This window comes from Euprymna scolopes, chromosome 35 (genome assembly GCF_053919585.1).
Source record: "Euprymna scolopes isolate OS-2025 chromosome 35, ASM5391958v1, whole genome shotgun sequence".
In the NCBI taxonomy this organism is placed as follows: Eukaryota; Metazoa; Mollusca; class Cephalopoda; order Sepiida; family Sepiolidae; genus Euprymna; species Euprymna scolopes.
In genome coordinates, this window is record NC_136516.1 from 30,745,281 (window position 1) to 30,762,050 (window position 16,770).

The 16,770-nt window shown below is 34.4% G+C and overlaps 1 protein-coding gene across 1 annotated transcript in view; it reads left to right on the forward strand.

The window, feature by feature from the left end:
- The first annotated feature begins 1,318 nt into the window (after positions 1 to 1,318).
- LOC145259785 (receptor expression-enhancing protein 5-like) overlaps positions 1,319 to 16,770 on the forward strand; it is an 89,158-nt gene continuing 73,706 nt past the window's right edge. The window contains exon 1 of the mRNA XM_080117547.1: positions 1,319 to 1,825. Within this exon, the coding sequence (XP_079973673.1) occupies positions 1,687 to 1,825 (139 nt within the window). The 5' untranslated portion in view covers positions 1,319 to 1,686. The remainder of the gene's footprint in view (positions 1,826 to 16,770) is intronic.

The window sequence follows — 16,770 nt, forward strand, 5'->3', positions numbered from 1 at the left end:
ATGTATCTATCTATATATGTATGTATGTATGTATGTATGTATGTATCTATATATGTATGTATGTATGTATGTCTGCCTAAAACTTTCGACAGAGGCGACGGATTTTCATGAGATTTTGAAGCTCGACCCTTCGGATGACAAATATCGCAAAATTGGACAAAAGCGTTAATTCCTTCACCCTCAACTGAGCACTTTTCTACAGGGAGGTGTCGCTTTATTCGCCGATATTTCGAAAGTTTGGCAATAGGTGCAACAGCAAAGACATCAAGGTTTTTTTTTATGTTCTTTTCCTCCTTCACGGTACGGGTTTGAACCTGTCTGCCAACTACCACTTTCTTTTTTTTTTTTTTTTTTTTTTTTTTTTGCTCAATACACACCTCAAACACCCGGGCAACGTCGGGCACCCAGGCCAGTAACAATTAAACGACAGTCACTCAGAAGAAAAAATCGAAACCAAAAATTATAAAGAATTCTTAATAAATTATTTTGGGTTTGTATTACTGTACACATAGATTCGAAAAAGTTGTCAAAAAAACAAATATATAACAAATAAATGTTATCAATGGCAAGATAAGTTACTTTTCTGCCAAACTGGATACATTTTTTGTGTTTTTATTCAATGTAACATGTTTATTCAGCTCGAAAAACATGCAGTGTTTACCGATGTATTGGAAAATTCAAAATGGCGCCCGACACTCTCTTTAACATGGTAAGTTTGGGAAAAGGTGTTATAAATAATAAACTAGACAAAATACTATTAAAAAACACCGAATATATGTCAACTGATGTCACGGTAACATATATTGAGCGAATTTCTAACAGTATTTTGTCTAGTTTATTATTTATGAGTTCATTTTATTTATATAGAGATAACATCTTTTCCTGAACTTACCGTGTTAAAGAGAGAGTCAGGCGCCATTTTGAATTTTCCAATACATCGGTACTGTATGCTTTTCGAGCTGAATAAACATGTTACATTGAATAAAAACACGAAAAATATATCCAGTTAGGTAGAAAAGTAACTTATCTTGCCTTTGATAACATTTGTTTGTTATATATTTGTTTTGTGACAACTTTTTCGAATCTTGTGTGTACAGTAATACAAACCCATTATTTTTAAAAAGTATAGATTACTACTGGAATGCCATCAGCTATAATCGAAACAGAAACCTTATGAAGAATTCTTGGTAAAATTATTTATTACAAGAGATGGAAGTCCAAAACAAACGACTCGGGTGTAAGCCTGACACAGAAAATAACACACGCTATGGTATTAATATATATAGATAATTTAACCAACAAGTTAACAAAGTCGGATAGAGTCACGTGACAGAAAAAAAAAGACACCATCACTGTAGCAGCAGCGACTCGTTATCATCATCATCATTGTCAACGTCATCAATAAAATCAACGTTAGCAGCAGCAGCAGCGACGGCGGCATCATCATTATCATAATCAACAATAAGAGCAACCATAGCCGCAGTGAGATCATCATCGTCGTCATGAATAAAACCAACTGTAGAAGGAGCAGCAGTTCGTGTTAGACAGAGGAGCTGGCAGGAGCAGAGTACCGACCGTCGTACTTTTCCTAACCTTACAAGACAAGTATCGTCCATCTTTACGAGGGTCGTCGGGGTGTTTTTTTTCTTTATTGTCCTGCGATAAAATTTTAAAAAAGGCATCAACATGGGATCGAGTGCGCCACCTGCGGCCAAAAGCTATTTGGCTAAGTTTGAGAAAATGTTGAACGAGAAAAACGCCGTCACCGACTTGTTAGCCAAGGTAGAAGCAAAGACCGGAGTACAGAGATTATACATCGCCTATGGTAAGTAGTGCCCCCCCCCACTCCGTTTATTTATATATAATTATATGTATATATATACATAAAGTCGAAATAAGGTTTTGCTTAAAGATTGGACTTAGGCTTATAACTTGCTTGACACGTTACCTCTCCTTAAAAGTAAAATTTTAAAATTAAAGTAATTTGGCCATTTTTTTAAATTTTTTTTTTTATTTATGCAATGCAGTAATTTTACCGTTCTGAAATAACGTAATTTAGGAAGCCCTTAACATGGAAGGTTTTTTTTTTTGTTTTTTTTTCAACTCGGTACTTTCACCTAACAATTTAATAAAATGTTCTAACAAAACTTAAATACTCTTACAAAAATAGCGCGGTACAAATAGTGCATACGTACTTTTCTTTAACCACTTTTATTGTAAAAAAAAAAAAAAAAAAAAAAATGTTACCAAAGGCAAGATAAGCTACTACTCTTCTACCTAATCGAGTAAGTGTAGTGAGTGTTTATCTAATATAAAAAGTGCTCATTAATAAAATATCATTTTAATTAAAATTTATACTAGTTTCGTAAATACGTCTTAAAACCTCGCCAATCTGCACAAGCACCTGATTTAATTTGAACCTGGACTTTGTCATAACCTGGTCGACATTGCTATTGATGCTGTTGAATTTTAAAAACTAAATGTACTTCGACTCTGGATCTAACTTTCTCTTTCCTATCCTACCGTGAAACCTGACATCTTAAAGTTTGGTCACCCGATGTTTACAAAGGTTTTTCGTGAAGTTGTCATTTGCGAAATGGAATTTTTTTTTCCTTTAAACACACACACACACACACACACACACACACACACACACACACTTTTAAAACTAGTCATTTTGCAGGTGACTGCTCCGCGCAAAGCCTTTGTAAACATTGGGTGACGAAACCTTAAAACCACCAACATGACACCCTGTATAGACTCTGTTTAGTAATAAAATAGATCTTTTAAATCTACGAGGTATTTTAAGTGACTTAAAACGTGGCTTACTCTCGGTGACCGTGATTAAAATCGTCTAAACTAAAAACTGTAGCACTTTTTTGTGACGTCATAAAACTTTTCGCCATTAAACTCCTCCATTCATAAAATTATCGAACTGTATTTTCACTTTGAAACCCTTCAAAACTAACTACCATAGGTTTAAACTATTGACAGTTTGACCAAACCCAAATTCTTAAATTTAGCTTGCATCCTAATTTTTTGTATTCGGTCACTGGTATTTCTGACCTTATTTACAGTGAGGATCGATTGATATTGATCGATTCTTTTTTTTTTTTTTTTTTTTTTTCTTAAGGGCGGTATGAACCTCTTGTCCCTCCCGGAATTCTGCGCACATTTACTCATAAATGATAGGAAATTCTAAACTCCTGCGTTATCTAGGATTCGTTAAAAAAAAGAAAAAGCCATGGAACGTAATTGATGTACGTGGAATCTAATTTGTAGACTGCAGTAAAACGCTACCATGTTGAGGCCAAGTTGCATTCCATTTTTCAGGGTAGGGTGTAATGGTATGCATTTTTAATGATTTTTTTTTTTTTTCCTAAATTTATATCAACACGAATATGAAATCGTTTATATAATTAAAATTCTCTTCGCCCACGTAATTTCTTTCTAGGGTGTGTTTGTATGCGTACATACACCAGGATGACAGTTTAATACTCCTTTATTAATTCAAATCATAAAGGAAAAAGTCTTTACACCATGACACTTCGAAGCCTGATGCTTTTCATCAGAAGGGAAAATAGCCAGCTTTATACATAAAAAAAGAAAAAACTGACACGAATGTTAACCTATAAATGATCTAGTATTGATCTACTATATAGAAGCACAAGATGGGATGTTTATTTTAATGCTAATGAAAATATATTCTCTGAAATAAACCATTGTTGCAATTTTGCTCCACATTAAAAATTGGCGTTGTCGAACTCTGCCCTCAAAAGGGGAGCGATTTGTCCCAAAATAGAATAAACTAATTCATTTCGTTTTTGAAATGAATCTTACCAGTACATGTCCAATGCGAGTAGAGATTATAAATTATGCTTTTCAGCCTTCCATATTTAAAATATCAACGTCTGTTTATTAAAACGCTTATTTCTTTTAAATCCATGTTATACTTGTAAGTTAAAGCTAATTAAATAAAATAAGCTTTTCATTGTTATTGCTTAAATGTGTTAAAAAAAAATATATAAAAAACTGTCCACTAATGACCGACCACCTGCTTACTGCTTTCGCCCCTCCGTCATCACACACGAACAATGTCTTAATTTTTTATATATTTTCCTAGTCTACTTACTGCTAGGATGTTAATTCTATCTAATTCTACTCTAGAGAAAAGTGGCGGAATATAAACTAATTTGTTTTTTCCAACGGAAGACTACTTAAAAATTTCCAGAGTTTTATTTTTCCCCGATTCCGTTTCGACATAAAATCAAATCTAATGACTTTATCCACTGTCATTCACTTATTTGGGCTTCGGCTTCGCTTATTAGCTTGTTGCTACAGAAATACCGTAATGGCATTCCGATGGTCGGAAGATGTCAGTCTCCGATTGTTCTCTGCCTCTAGTTTTATTTTCCTAATGTGACCAAAGCCCTTTATGCCAACTTTCTTTATGCAATAAAAATGGAGCTCTCTTGTCTTTTCTGAAAACTCTACCATATAAATCCAAATATGGCCATTCCCGCGTATCCCCCATTATAATACTGTAAACTCGGTCGACTCCAAAGTGGGTCTTAGACTCCTCGCGAAACTACTTTTTTTTTTTTTTTTTATTAGCATAAAAGTAAGCCTGTTGACATTCCCTGGTGAGTGCGCTTCGTGCAATGAACTCGTCCCTCTTCATCGAAAAGATTAAGCTTGGGAAGATTTCCTGTATGGAAAGAGCGAAATGTTTTGTGCTCCTAGCAACATTATGTAGTTAATTGAAGCAAACTATTGCAAAACTATAATTTAGATCATGTTTCTAATGGTAGCCATCTTAAAGCTGAAAAGTTCAATATAACCGTAGTCTGAATGTCTTTGACAATCCTAAAATAATCTTATATATATATTATAAATTTTCTGGGCTTGCCTATCCAGTTGTCATTGTGTTGCTAGCATTCGTCATTTCTAATATTACGCGCCAATACGCATTTTCATACCAACAAAGCCACAAAGGAAAATTCTGTCTGACCCCCCCCCCTCATCTCTAAAGTCTCAACGTGTGATTGACAAACAACTATGCGAATAGTTGAATCAATATTATATAATATAGTAATATGAAAATATACATATGGCAAGTAAGCTGCTACACAAACGTTTACTTGGTTTCGTAGGTACCTAATTTCCCCAGGGAATTCACGTTTTTATGGAGCTTTGTCTGCCATAGTCAATCTGCGTATTGAGTAAATACTGATTAAAAAAAAAAAACACTGCAAATGGGCATAAAGGCCATTGAATCGGACTTCCGCTTACTCTATTCAGTTTTAAACTGATTGTTTTTATATCCTGTCAATTTAAAAGGAAATGAATTTTTAGGAAAATGTTCGATTTATAAAAAAAAATCGTTTTTTTAACTGCACTAAAAATACATTTGTACATGCTCGTCACGGTATGTCATATTCCGAAAATCACAAATTGATCGTTTTTTTTCTTTTTTTTAAGAAAATGTAACTTAACGATTTTTGGCGATTTTTAATACTAAATCGTATAAGGCTGGTTTTCATCTTTATAGTTCGAATTATCTCCCTTTTATTTATAATTCCTGGCCGATCAAAACACTACGTCGCGCTTAGTCATAAATTGGTTTTCTTAGTTAAAACTACTTGATCAATTTGATGTTGAGTGTCTTCGTTTCGTAACTAGTACATGTCAACTGTTTTTAATAAGTGAAGTTTTAGTAAGTAAAAATTTTACAAAACTATTTTTTTAAAACTCGTCTTTTTTTTTTCTTTGTAAGTACACATATTTCAAAAGAAGTTTTAAATTCCTTTTAAGGAACTTAGCAGTATCAGAATTTTTGTAGGAATTTTTGACACCCCTAACACGAAACTGCGAATACAATATAAAAATCTCGTAATTTCTCTGTTAAAAGTGGGTTATTTATTTTCTTTATGGATTATACTTCCAAAATAAACTATTACAGTTGTTTTAAAAGTAATAAAAATATTTTTATTTTTTTTTTAAAACAGTAATGAATTTTCCGAACTCAATATTTTTAAATTTTTAAATTTTAAAAATCTATCAAAATTTTTCTATTGATTCTATTTTTACGATATTTTCAGGGTCAATGTGAAATTTTATGTTCTTTCCAATAAACCGAATATAATATTTTAGACAAACGTTTTTTTTAAATTCACGCCCCCCCCCCATTTTCACGCCCCCCCATTTTCACGCCCCCCCATTTTGAAATGTCTATTAAAAAGTAAATAATTAATTTATGTTTAATAGGTTTATATATCACAAATTGAAGAGAAAAGGTCAATAAATAATATATTCAAATTTAAAACAAAAAAAAAAATCAGTTTTTTAGAAATTTACCTGTAAAGTCCGAAGTTTAAAACCTTTTAAAAAAAAAAAAAACACATTGTTTTGTTTTGTTTTTTTTTTAAATAAAACCTTGGTCCTTACTCCTTTAATTGAAAAAAAAAATTAGGGCTTGAATTACATTTTTCGAGGAGTTATAAGCTTGGAAAGATGGGGTGGAATTATTCACTATTTTCACGAAATTTCTGACACTGCTATCGCTTGATATACACCTCTGCTGCCTCTGCACATAACGTAGTGGCTAAAAGCGTTGACTAGCGGTTCTAAGGTCTTTCTGGAAGCTGAACGTTTTCGTTTCTACGTTAAACGAACACTTGCCCACTGTCGTGGGTTCGTGGCCAACTAAATGAGAACAATCTACCCATAGATTAAAAAAAAAGGTTCAATTGGAAATTCCGTACAAGTTCGAAACTTCAACTTGATGCGCTACGTTGCAATGTTGCATCGGCCGAGATTAGAATATCTCTGCAGTTAAATTATCGCCTGTTGACAATAAGTTCGAAATTTATGTGCGCTCACTGCAGCTAAATAGCATCTAATTTTAAATTTATTCTCCACTCACAAAGGGTGTAGTTTGTAGTAATAATCAAAATCGATCTAGAATATCTGAACTCGTTTGTTGTACCCCATCCCCGCTCTCCTGTTGCAAGCGCTTCAAACCATATGATCTTGTATAGTAGTTTTTGTCAAAACGGGTCCTTCCTTCCTCCCGCCTCAAATAATGCGCACTGCCTGCTGTAATTTACACGCCTCAAAAATCCATGGCTTTTTTCGGGCCTTTTTTTTTCTATTTCACACTCCAATGTCTTGTCAGTCTTCCCCTTGAAGATATGGAAGGCAAACTGAGTGAACAAATTCGAATTACCTAGTTTACGTTTATAACCAATGTTAGTTTTTTTTTTTTTTTTTGAAAGATTGGTCATTGCTTATTCTTGGTTTCACTGCATGATGATGCTATCAATAAAAGGAATGCGGTTTCTCTTCGCTTAAATATTAAATATTTATTTTTCAAATGTCACCCCCCCCCCCATGTTAAAATTTTTTTTTTTTTTTTTTTTTTAGGATTTCTTACCTGCGTATTAACTTAACGTACTCGTCTAGCGTTGCCCGGGAATCTACTTTCACTTGAGATTAACATTTCATTATGATATCCTTTTGTATTAAACCATTGAGCCAAATTGTTAAAATTATAATCTTAAAGTGGCTAAACTTGTAGTTTAGCGGTGTAAATTATTTAACACATAAAACCATTAAAAAAAACAAACTTATAAAACGGGCCCTGAGGCTGAAATAAAATCAGTTTCATTAATTTTTAATCATTGTTTATTAGATTAAATGTACATTCTACGCCACTGAAAGTAGCCGCCATATTTTTTAAATTTGACCTTTTGAAGGTTTGATAGATTGACTTTTTTCTTAGGCTTCATTTGGCCCTTTTTTCTGTTAAATCGGTTTCATGGAACCATAATTTTGATTCCATGTTTTGTTTTCGGTTAAGTGCAATCCTTCTGGATTGAAGTAACTTTTTTGTCTCAATCCAACATACCACATTAAGAACCCACAAAAACTGAGTCTTATATATATATATATATATATATATATATATATATATATATATATATATATATTTGTTCTTTTGGAGAGAGAAATTAAACGCACTAGCGTCACTTTTAATGTATTTGATCGTTAAAAAATATCTTCAAAATAAATAGGAAAAGATGTAGTCTAGGTACTTAAACATTTCTAAAGATCAATTTTCTCTTATATTTGGATAAAAATGTGGGAAATATTTCACGTGACGTTGACGTGGTATCCTGTTTTAGTTTGCTTACTAATGGACCCGACTCTTGACGTCATAAAAGATGTGAAAATGGACAGATGTTCTCCAACCTCCCCCGAAGCAATCTAGCGGAATCCTCCTTGTATTTTCGCTGTTATTTTTTTCCCCCTTCCATCTCTTTAATTATGACTGCAATGAACAAATTGATAACTTTTCTATATACAGCTCGTGCTTGCAGGCGTCGTTCGTTACGAAATTAATATAATCATTTCTGAATAGTGGGATTTGTTTCACCCCACCCACCTCTCCTCCTCCTCCTTTGCTAAACCTTGTTGGGTTGCTTTCGTGACTTGTCCGTCATGGTTGGATGGCTGTTTTCATTGTCTATATTGAATTAATATATAATCAACTGCAACTTCATTCGCCCCATTTTTTTTATTTATTATACAGGTTTCTAATTATCCTATTTAACTTTGTTGTAATCGTTTATCGGCAAGGTAGCATACTAGCTCCTCAGCACTGCTCGCGAAAAAAATGATTATAACACTTCTGGCTTTTGGGTCAAGATCAAAGTGTAAGTATCTGTTCCGGCAGATACTGCGAAGCTATGACTAGCAAAGACCAGCTATGACTAGCAAAGACCATATGTGGGGGTAACCCCCACATATCTGACCTTGGTCACTGAAGGGGTAACCCTTCATACCAACAGTTTCTAATCCAGCTCCCACTTCCCTCCTCTCGGGAGCTGGATCCCCTTTTCCCTCCCCCTTCCTATCTCCACATTAAAAAACGGCCCCCTGCCTAATTTGCTCAGTGGGGAAGCAAATAAAAAGATCAAAGTGTAGTATCTGTTCAGCTGCTACACTTCAATTTCTTGTTAGTAGAGAAATCCTTCACGACTGAGACAATTTTTATTTTGTTCCTTTTCTCCACATTAAAACGACCACAGGGTCGTTTTTTTAATGTGGAGTCTGTCCTGTGGGGAGGCATTGTAAATAGGAACACCTTAAAAATGTAGGTGGTTTAGCAATCTGCACTTGTTCTGAATCCTGCAAAAACGCGTATAAAATAAAATCGCTTAATATTGAAGTTGGGAAGTTAATCATTTCGAATCTTGGAAATTTAGGATTTACGAAGGCATCACCATCACCACTTATCAAGGCCCAGTGTTCAGTAGTCAATTAGACAATATGATAATCGTTAGTAATGGAAATTCTGTAAATTTGTTAACTTAAGAGGAACGGCTCATCAAGAACTTGTTTACGTTGGACTTGAAGACCATCAGATTGTAGTCAGCTGGAAAGCGGGGAAAACGGAAGACGGTTCCACAGGCGTGCACTTTTAAGAAAACTTTGTTCATGGAATCTACGTTTAGGTTTAGGCACAGATAGAGGGGAATTATTGATAGTGGTTTCAGCTAGACGAGTGTTAATTGTGCCACTGTTTCATTATACTCTTACAGGGGTATCCTGTGTGTGACCGTGACCGACCTTTACTTTATATACCCCTCCTCATCCCATAATCTCCCAGGCCCATTTGTTATATTTGAACGGTTGAAGTTTTGTATTTGCGCGCGCCTACACAAAGAAAATCTGACCTACCCGAGTTATCTTGATGGGGATGTCAACTGGAAGACATTGAATGGAGCCCCCCCCCTTTTTTTCTTCTATACAACAAATTCTGACACGCATATATATATATATGGTGTCGATTTCGAATCTCGCTAGATTCAGCCACTCTGATCAGTCGTGGACGACGAAACACGTGTCAGTGGATAATTATATTTTTAAAATTATATATAAAGCAGGTTGGCCTCCTTTTTAAAAATTGGCTTTGTATACAAAACTAATCCTCCATTCTAAATTCTGAATTTTTTCCAACACTTAATCACCTAAACTATTGGATGTGGGGGTGAGATTTAGCTGAGGGTACGAGTTTACAAATTTATAAGTTATTTAAATATAATTTTTTTGAAAGATTCAAGTATTCATAACTTTTATTTTTTTAAATACGAAAACGGTAAAATGCATTAATATTCCTGAGCGTGTTTTCTTTATCCCCCCCCCCACACACGAGCCTGTCGGTGGGGCATTAGAATACGCCGACTGCCCCCCCCCCTGCAGAGGGTAAAAGTGTCCCTCAATGGGGGTCCTGGATATGACCTTAAACTATATCCAGTGGTGGTGAGGCCCCAGCTTGTGGGCTTTGGGGAGTGTGGAGTCACCCTTTAATTACCATTTCTCCCAGGTCCACTCTGACCCGGAGTAGTGGTAGTACCTGTTTAGGGTCCCAACTATGGGTTGAATAGAAACCAACGTGAAAACAACAAATATATTCTATTAAAAATATTTTTCTTCAAAATCTTTGGATTCGGCATTAAATAACCCACAAAGGGTTGATATGCCGTAAAACAACCCCCCCCCCCACACACACACACACAAAACCTCAAGTCCAAGATTTCTACTTCATAGGAAACATCACTTAAAACAATACGAAATAATTAAAAGGCTAAAATATTGGAGTTAACAGCTTCAATATAACCCAGTTACCCTCTTGCTATATTTTTACTTTTTTTTTTTTTTTCTCCATTTTTGGCTTTAAATGTTAGTGTAGCAACTTTGGGATATTACCTGAACTTTCTGTAAATATCGCTAGATGGAAAAATCAAGAAATTTGCCTTCCCCAACGTAGGCAAAATAAGGGCGCTTCGTGAAAAAACTAGACCCCTCCCTTCGCCACGCAGTCGTTTAAGAGTCAGCCCTAGGCGTTTAAGAGTTCAAGAAGCACCTAAAAATTTTATCCACTGTAATATATTTTATTTTTTTTGCTAAACTTTAGAACTATATTCCGAAAATTTTTCCTTTCTCTTTAAAAAAAAAAAAGGAAAGAAAGCATGACTTGTCCGTGACAGTGCAGAAGAGTTATGAAAAATAAATACCACGTACCAAAGGTAGTAAAATTTATCTACCGACCTGTTCTCAACGTTGTTTTAAAATTATTTTTTAATCTATATTTAAGACACAAGATGGCCTCAGTGTGTGTGTGCTATTACTTTAAATATTTAAAATAAGCCTTACCCTACCACTAAGGCTTGGGAGGGGTCGCCACTCGTACATAGGGTGTTTTTATTTTGATTTTTCGTCTATTCTGCACTTTATCGTGTTTGTTAAAAAACAAAACAAAAAAAAAACTTATTGATGCATAAATTCAATTAGAAACGCGGGTAAGACTTCAATGAATTGCATATCAACAGGTCAAATCTTTCGTGGTGAAAATCCTTTCGTTAAGCCCTCTTAAAAAACTTAATGTTAAACACGGATTAACCTAAGAAACCCAGATAAATGCAAACAGATTCAGAATTAATTCTGAGGATGATTAGCGATGAGATATTACATCCTGATCCCCCTCCCCCATTACTGTTTTAAAGAGGGGGAGGGGTCAGGCTAAGTAGCTAATTTGCTCCCTACTGTAGCAAGATGGGACGCATGTCTAGATGTCGGGGAGGACTAGCTCCCCGTAGAGGGCAGTCTGATTTAGTATTAAGAAAGCAGAGAATGGACCTGGCTTTCTGCAGTAAAGTTATTTTAGACGGTTGAAGTAATGCCTGGGTGTGCACCGGCGGTGCCGCCTACGGTCGGGCCATACCTTATTTTAAGGGTCTACCCATCCATCTGTGAGGCAGGCAGGCGCAGGCACTGAGGAGGCAGTGCCTATTAGTCAGAATCCTGCCGAGTACGTATATTTCGATCGTATTTCGTTATGGTGAAATTTTAATACAAAATTGAACTAGCATCAACTTTTTCTTTGATACTGTAAAGATGGAAGAGGGGGGAAAATTGGCGTTTGTCCAGAATTACCCCGATATGCAAAAATATATTCGTGACTGATACACCAACAATCACGTAAATTGATCAAGGAATTTTATTTTTTAGAGAAAATCATTTTTAAGCTTTTTTTTTTTCTTTCAAATAAAACATGATCAATTTAACGAATTTTAGGTGTATATTTACGTCACTAGTATCTAGATTTCTATTCCTATGGGGGGGATTCTGGACAAACATAAAACTTGCTAATTAAAAATAAGTGAAGACTCCTAGGCAGCAGCAGCTAATCTCCTTAATCTAACTTAATCTAGATTAGTTCATAAAGCGTTTAAAAAAATCCTGTAATAACTTTTCTTTTGAACGCTTTTTATGGGATTTAGAATTTAACTAATTTAGGTAAAAGTAATAGATGCTTCTATATATATATATATATATATATATATATATATATATATATATATATATTATATAATTTTTTTTTTTTTTTTTTTTTTTTTTTTTTAACTAACGTATTTCAGGTGAAAAGATGTCGAAATAGTATAAATTCCAAAAATGATCCAGTAGATATGCTAGATGTATTTTGAACAAAATTAGCTAGATTTACGTTTTGTTCAAATGGCGGACTCTTATTTTAAGCCGATTCAAACCAAGGGAGATAAGTCGGTTTGTCAAATTGAATTGGTCGCACAACTTTACACATACGATAAAATTCTATTATCAATTTTTGGAATTTATACTAATTTCCACATGACACGTAGATGTTTTACTTAAAACGCGTTGCTTTTAATAGATCAATTATTTACACAAGCATAAAGTATAATATACATTGCGAAATGAAAAAATGCCGAAGGCAGCAGCGTCTTTCAATTGGTAAAATAAAAGCCTTCGGTGACGGCAACGCAATTTTTGCATAATCCATTGTATTAAAAGCTATAAACTATTACAATGGTTGAAGAAAACTGCTGGAACCACAATCGCAGCTGACGAAGACCGGTTCAGAGAGACAAGATTGTAATTTGAATAATTACGTTGTCATAAGTGCGATGTAGGGTTGGGGTTAGCACAAATTGCAAGATGGAATAATTCCATTTAAAAAAAATTTAAATATCTGGGCAAGTGTTATCTTTTTTTTTTTTTTTTTTCTTCGTTCTACGAATAATGAATGATTGAGCAGGGTGCACGGAAGCCGCGAGAAACCCTTCTCATAGCCACTCGAAAACCCTTTCTTCGTTCGGCCTTGAATTAAAAATCGATAATCAATAATAGGATGTTAGCTGGCTGCGCTTATTCATATTTAAGAAAAAAAAAAACATGTCCTGAACAGAAAACTAAAAAAAAAAAAAAAAAAAAAAAATGTAAAAAAAACATTTTCCTAAACGTAAATAACCATTTCTAGTTGGCTTGATCTAATATCGCGTTCGGAGACTCCAGCTGCTACAATTTAAGACCCCCCCCCCCCCCCCCAAGAAACGAATGACTAGTCGACAAAATTAAACGTGTCGAATATTGCGCAGGGCCCAGGGGGTGTCTTTGATACGACAGTGGCGCGCGAGAATTTTTCTTGTTTCGTCTCGGTGTGTACAAATGAACCGTAATACTTGATCATGTTATTCTGTCTGCTTTAGCATTTTTAGAATTTGGGCATTAAAAAATAAAGTAAGTTCAACGATGGATATTTTGAAACGAAAGATATTTTATTTGACCTCTCTGGTCCAGAATTCTAGTGTATTTAAAGAGGGGAAAAAATGTTCTATATACCCGTGACGAAACGAAAATATCTAAAAATCACGCAAATTGATCAAATAGTTTTACTAGTGCTTTAGTCAACAGCTTTTAAAAAAAAAATTTATTTTTTTTTTTTTAGTTTATTTATTTTTTTATATGTAGTTTTAATCCAAAACAGTGTCGAAAATAGTAATGTATCCAAAAATTACGGAAATTCATAGAACTGCTATTATGTTAGTAAAGTCTATCAATATCTAGTAAAACAAATCGTCAGTCATTATATTAGCAAAAAGGGAGATGAGTGTCCCCTGTATTTGCAATCTTCAAGGTGTTTACATCTAGGGAAATTTTACGTAAAAATTTTAACTATAATTTTCTACTCAATGAGTATTCATAATTTTTTAATATATTACTGTTTTCGACGTGACAATTAAGTAAGTACTGTTTTTGCTTAAAACATTGAACGATCTTTCAACTGTATTTTAGCAAGCACAGCTATTTTCTTTTAGAAAGAAAATCAATTTTAAGTGATTAATAGGAATTCGTAGGCAATACAAATCTATGAATTAATTTTGTTTGGCTTTTTAGTTATTGCCTACCTAACCACTCACCTTCCTCCCAGGCATTTAAAAATTATGATAGAAAATAAAATTGTCTGAAGAGAACAAATTTTAAAACATTGCTGTTTGGGAATGTGATGTTAACGAAAAATGCACGAAGCCAACAAAAGCTTGCTTAGGCTTATTGTGGGTGCTCTTCTCAACCTATACACTCAACGAATTTTTGATCTACAGGTTTTAAATGTGGTATATAGGGTAATCAGACATGTGGGAAAACTCTAATCTCTTTTCATCTCGAAAAGAGACTGCTAAACGGTCAAAATTGAAAAATTGGTACTTGGGTGGGGACATCAGATTTTGTACAGTTTCACAACTGTACATGCGTGTATCGTTCACATGGTCCCCCTCCCCCTATTGTTGTTCTTTGTCAAATTTAACGTAGTAGCTTAAATTAAATATGCAACAACTCCAGTATCCTGGTTCAATAGCTTTAAATGGAAACCTTCATTTCGAACGTGCCCCTACTGTTGAGTTTTATACACCGGGCACAGATGCAACATTGCGGTGATGGGACAGGAGTTGTCAGTGATGGGACTAACTAGGTGCAAAACTTTTGGGACCTTATCCAAAAGGAAGGGTGCTAGTGGTAGATGCACGAACCCTGACGTGGCAACAAACTTTCACAAGAAACACTCGTCTAGTTGTAAACACTATCAATAATTACCCCCATTCTTTATCTGTGCCTAAACCTAAACGTAGATTCCATGAACAAAGCTTCTTAGAACTGCACGCCTGTGGAATTGTCTTCCGTTTTCCTGCTTTCCGGCTGACTACAATATGGTTGTCTTCAAGTCTAACGTAAATAAGTTCTTGATGAGCCGTTCCATATAAGTTATCAAATTTTCCAAATTTTCATTACTAATGATTACTATATTGTCCAATTTCTAATGTACAATCTTTAACCCTTATCCTTGAGTGGCCTCTTGGCCTTGATAATGTGGTGATGCCTATGTAAAAAAAAAAAAAAAAAAACGTGCATGGGTGAATGGTGGCCTTATAGAGGTACAGTATGAGTAGTTTTCTCTTGATAGAGGGGAACCCACTTTCTTTGCAGCAGCCTTCGCAATGTCCTCAATGCATTTATTGCCCGCAAATATTAGGCCAAGGAGTTTTAAGGAAGAATTCTCATACTAGCCATCCCATATACAGCATTACCCGGGAGTCATTGTTTTTTTACTTTTTCTCTTTTAAAAACAAGATTTTATTTATTTTATTTATTTATTTTTTTTTTTTTTTTTACGTATAATCTGTTAATAGAAAAGTCGTGTAGAGGTGAAAAATACATAAACACAAGTTGTCTCAAATTTTCTTCTAGAAATTATTCCACAAAAATAGCCGACCTAATGCTGATTCAATAAGTTTTGAAACCTTTAAACTGTCTATTAGAGTAATGAAACTAGTGGTTGTTCAAACCATTGTTTCTATCTGTGCCTGAAACTTAAGAATTCCATAAGCAGAATTTCTTTCCAAGAACTGCCCAATTAGTGGAACACGATGCTGCTGCTGCTAAACTGATTACAAGTCGTTTTCAACCGTCCTCTTAAATAATCAAATCCTACCCAGTTCCACCATTACTGATCATCCCAAAGATGTCTGGCCCTTATCCTTGATTAGTCTCTGGACCTTAAGTCGCGACACCTGCCTCACACACACAGTATATATAAAAAAAAAAAAAAAATGAAACAAAATCTCAAAGATATTTATTATTTCATATCCAATTGAAATTGGTAATTTAAAATCAAATCCGACGAGAATGTTCCCCAGTTATCTCCGCTTTTGAAGTCCGCAGATTCCACTTATTTGAAAATGGGAAGGTTTTTGTCCACTTCTAAAAACACAGGCTTTGTCATTGTTAAACACTTTTATCTACTTGAATTTTTTTTGTTTTTTGTTTTAGTAACACTTCAAATGTTCCTCACAAATGAACCATATTGATTTTAGCTTTTAAACTTTAATTTCATGCAAAAAGAACTCCTCTATTCTCCACTTGAAATGCCAGGAGACAATGATGTATTAAAAAAATTTTTTTATAAACCAACTTAAAAATGTCCTTTGAAAATGATTGAAAAAAGGTGCTGATTACTTTAGTCTCTTCCTCCTTGGGAGAGGGGGGGGTGTGACAAGCAATTTATTCTTGGCTATTTTTATGCCAGACTAGTGTTTACTTGCTGAAGCGAGTTCTAACCCTATATCTTCCAGCCTTGTGACACTTTGTTGTAGCAGTGGAAACCCAATAAGTAAACTCCTTGATTTAGAGTCAGTTTACATCAACTGAAACGTTTTGAAAATGACACTGATGAGAACAGTAGTCTGGATGTTCCAAATATTCAATCCTCATCAAAAATAAAAAAATTCCGAACCAAATTTTAAATCTGAATGACTATCAGCATAAAGACCCTAAAATTCTATCCTGACTGTAATTCTTGTTTGATACTTCAATATTTTATTTATTGAACAA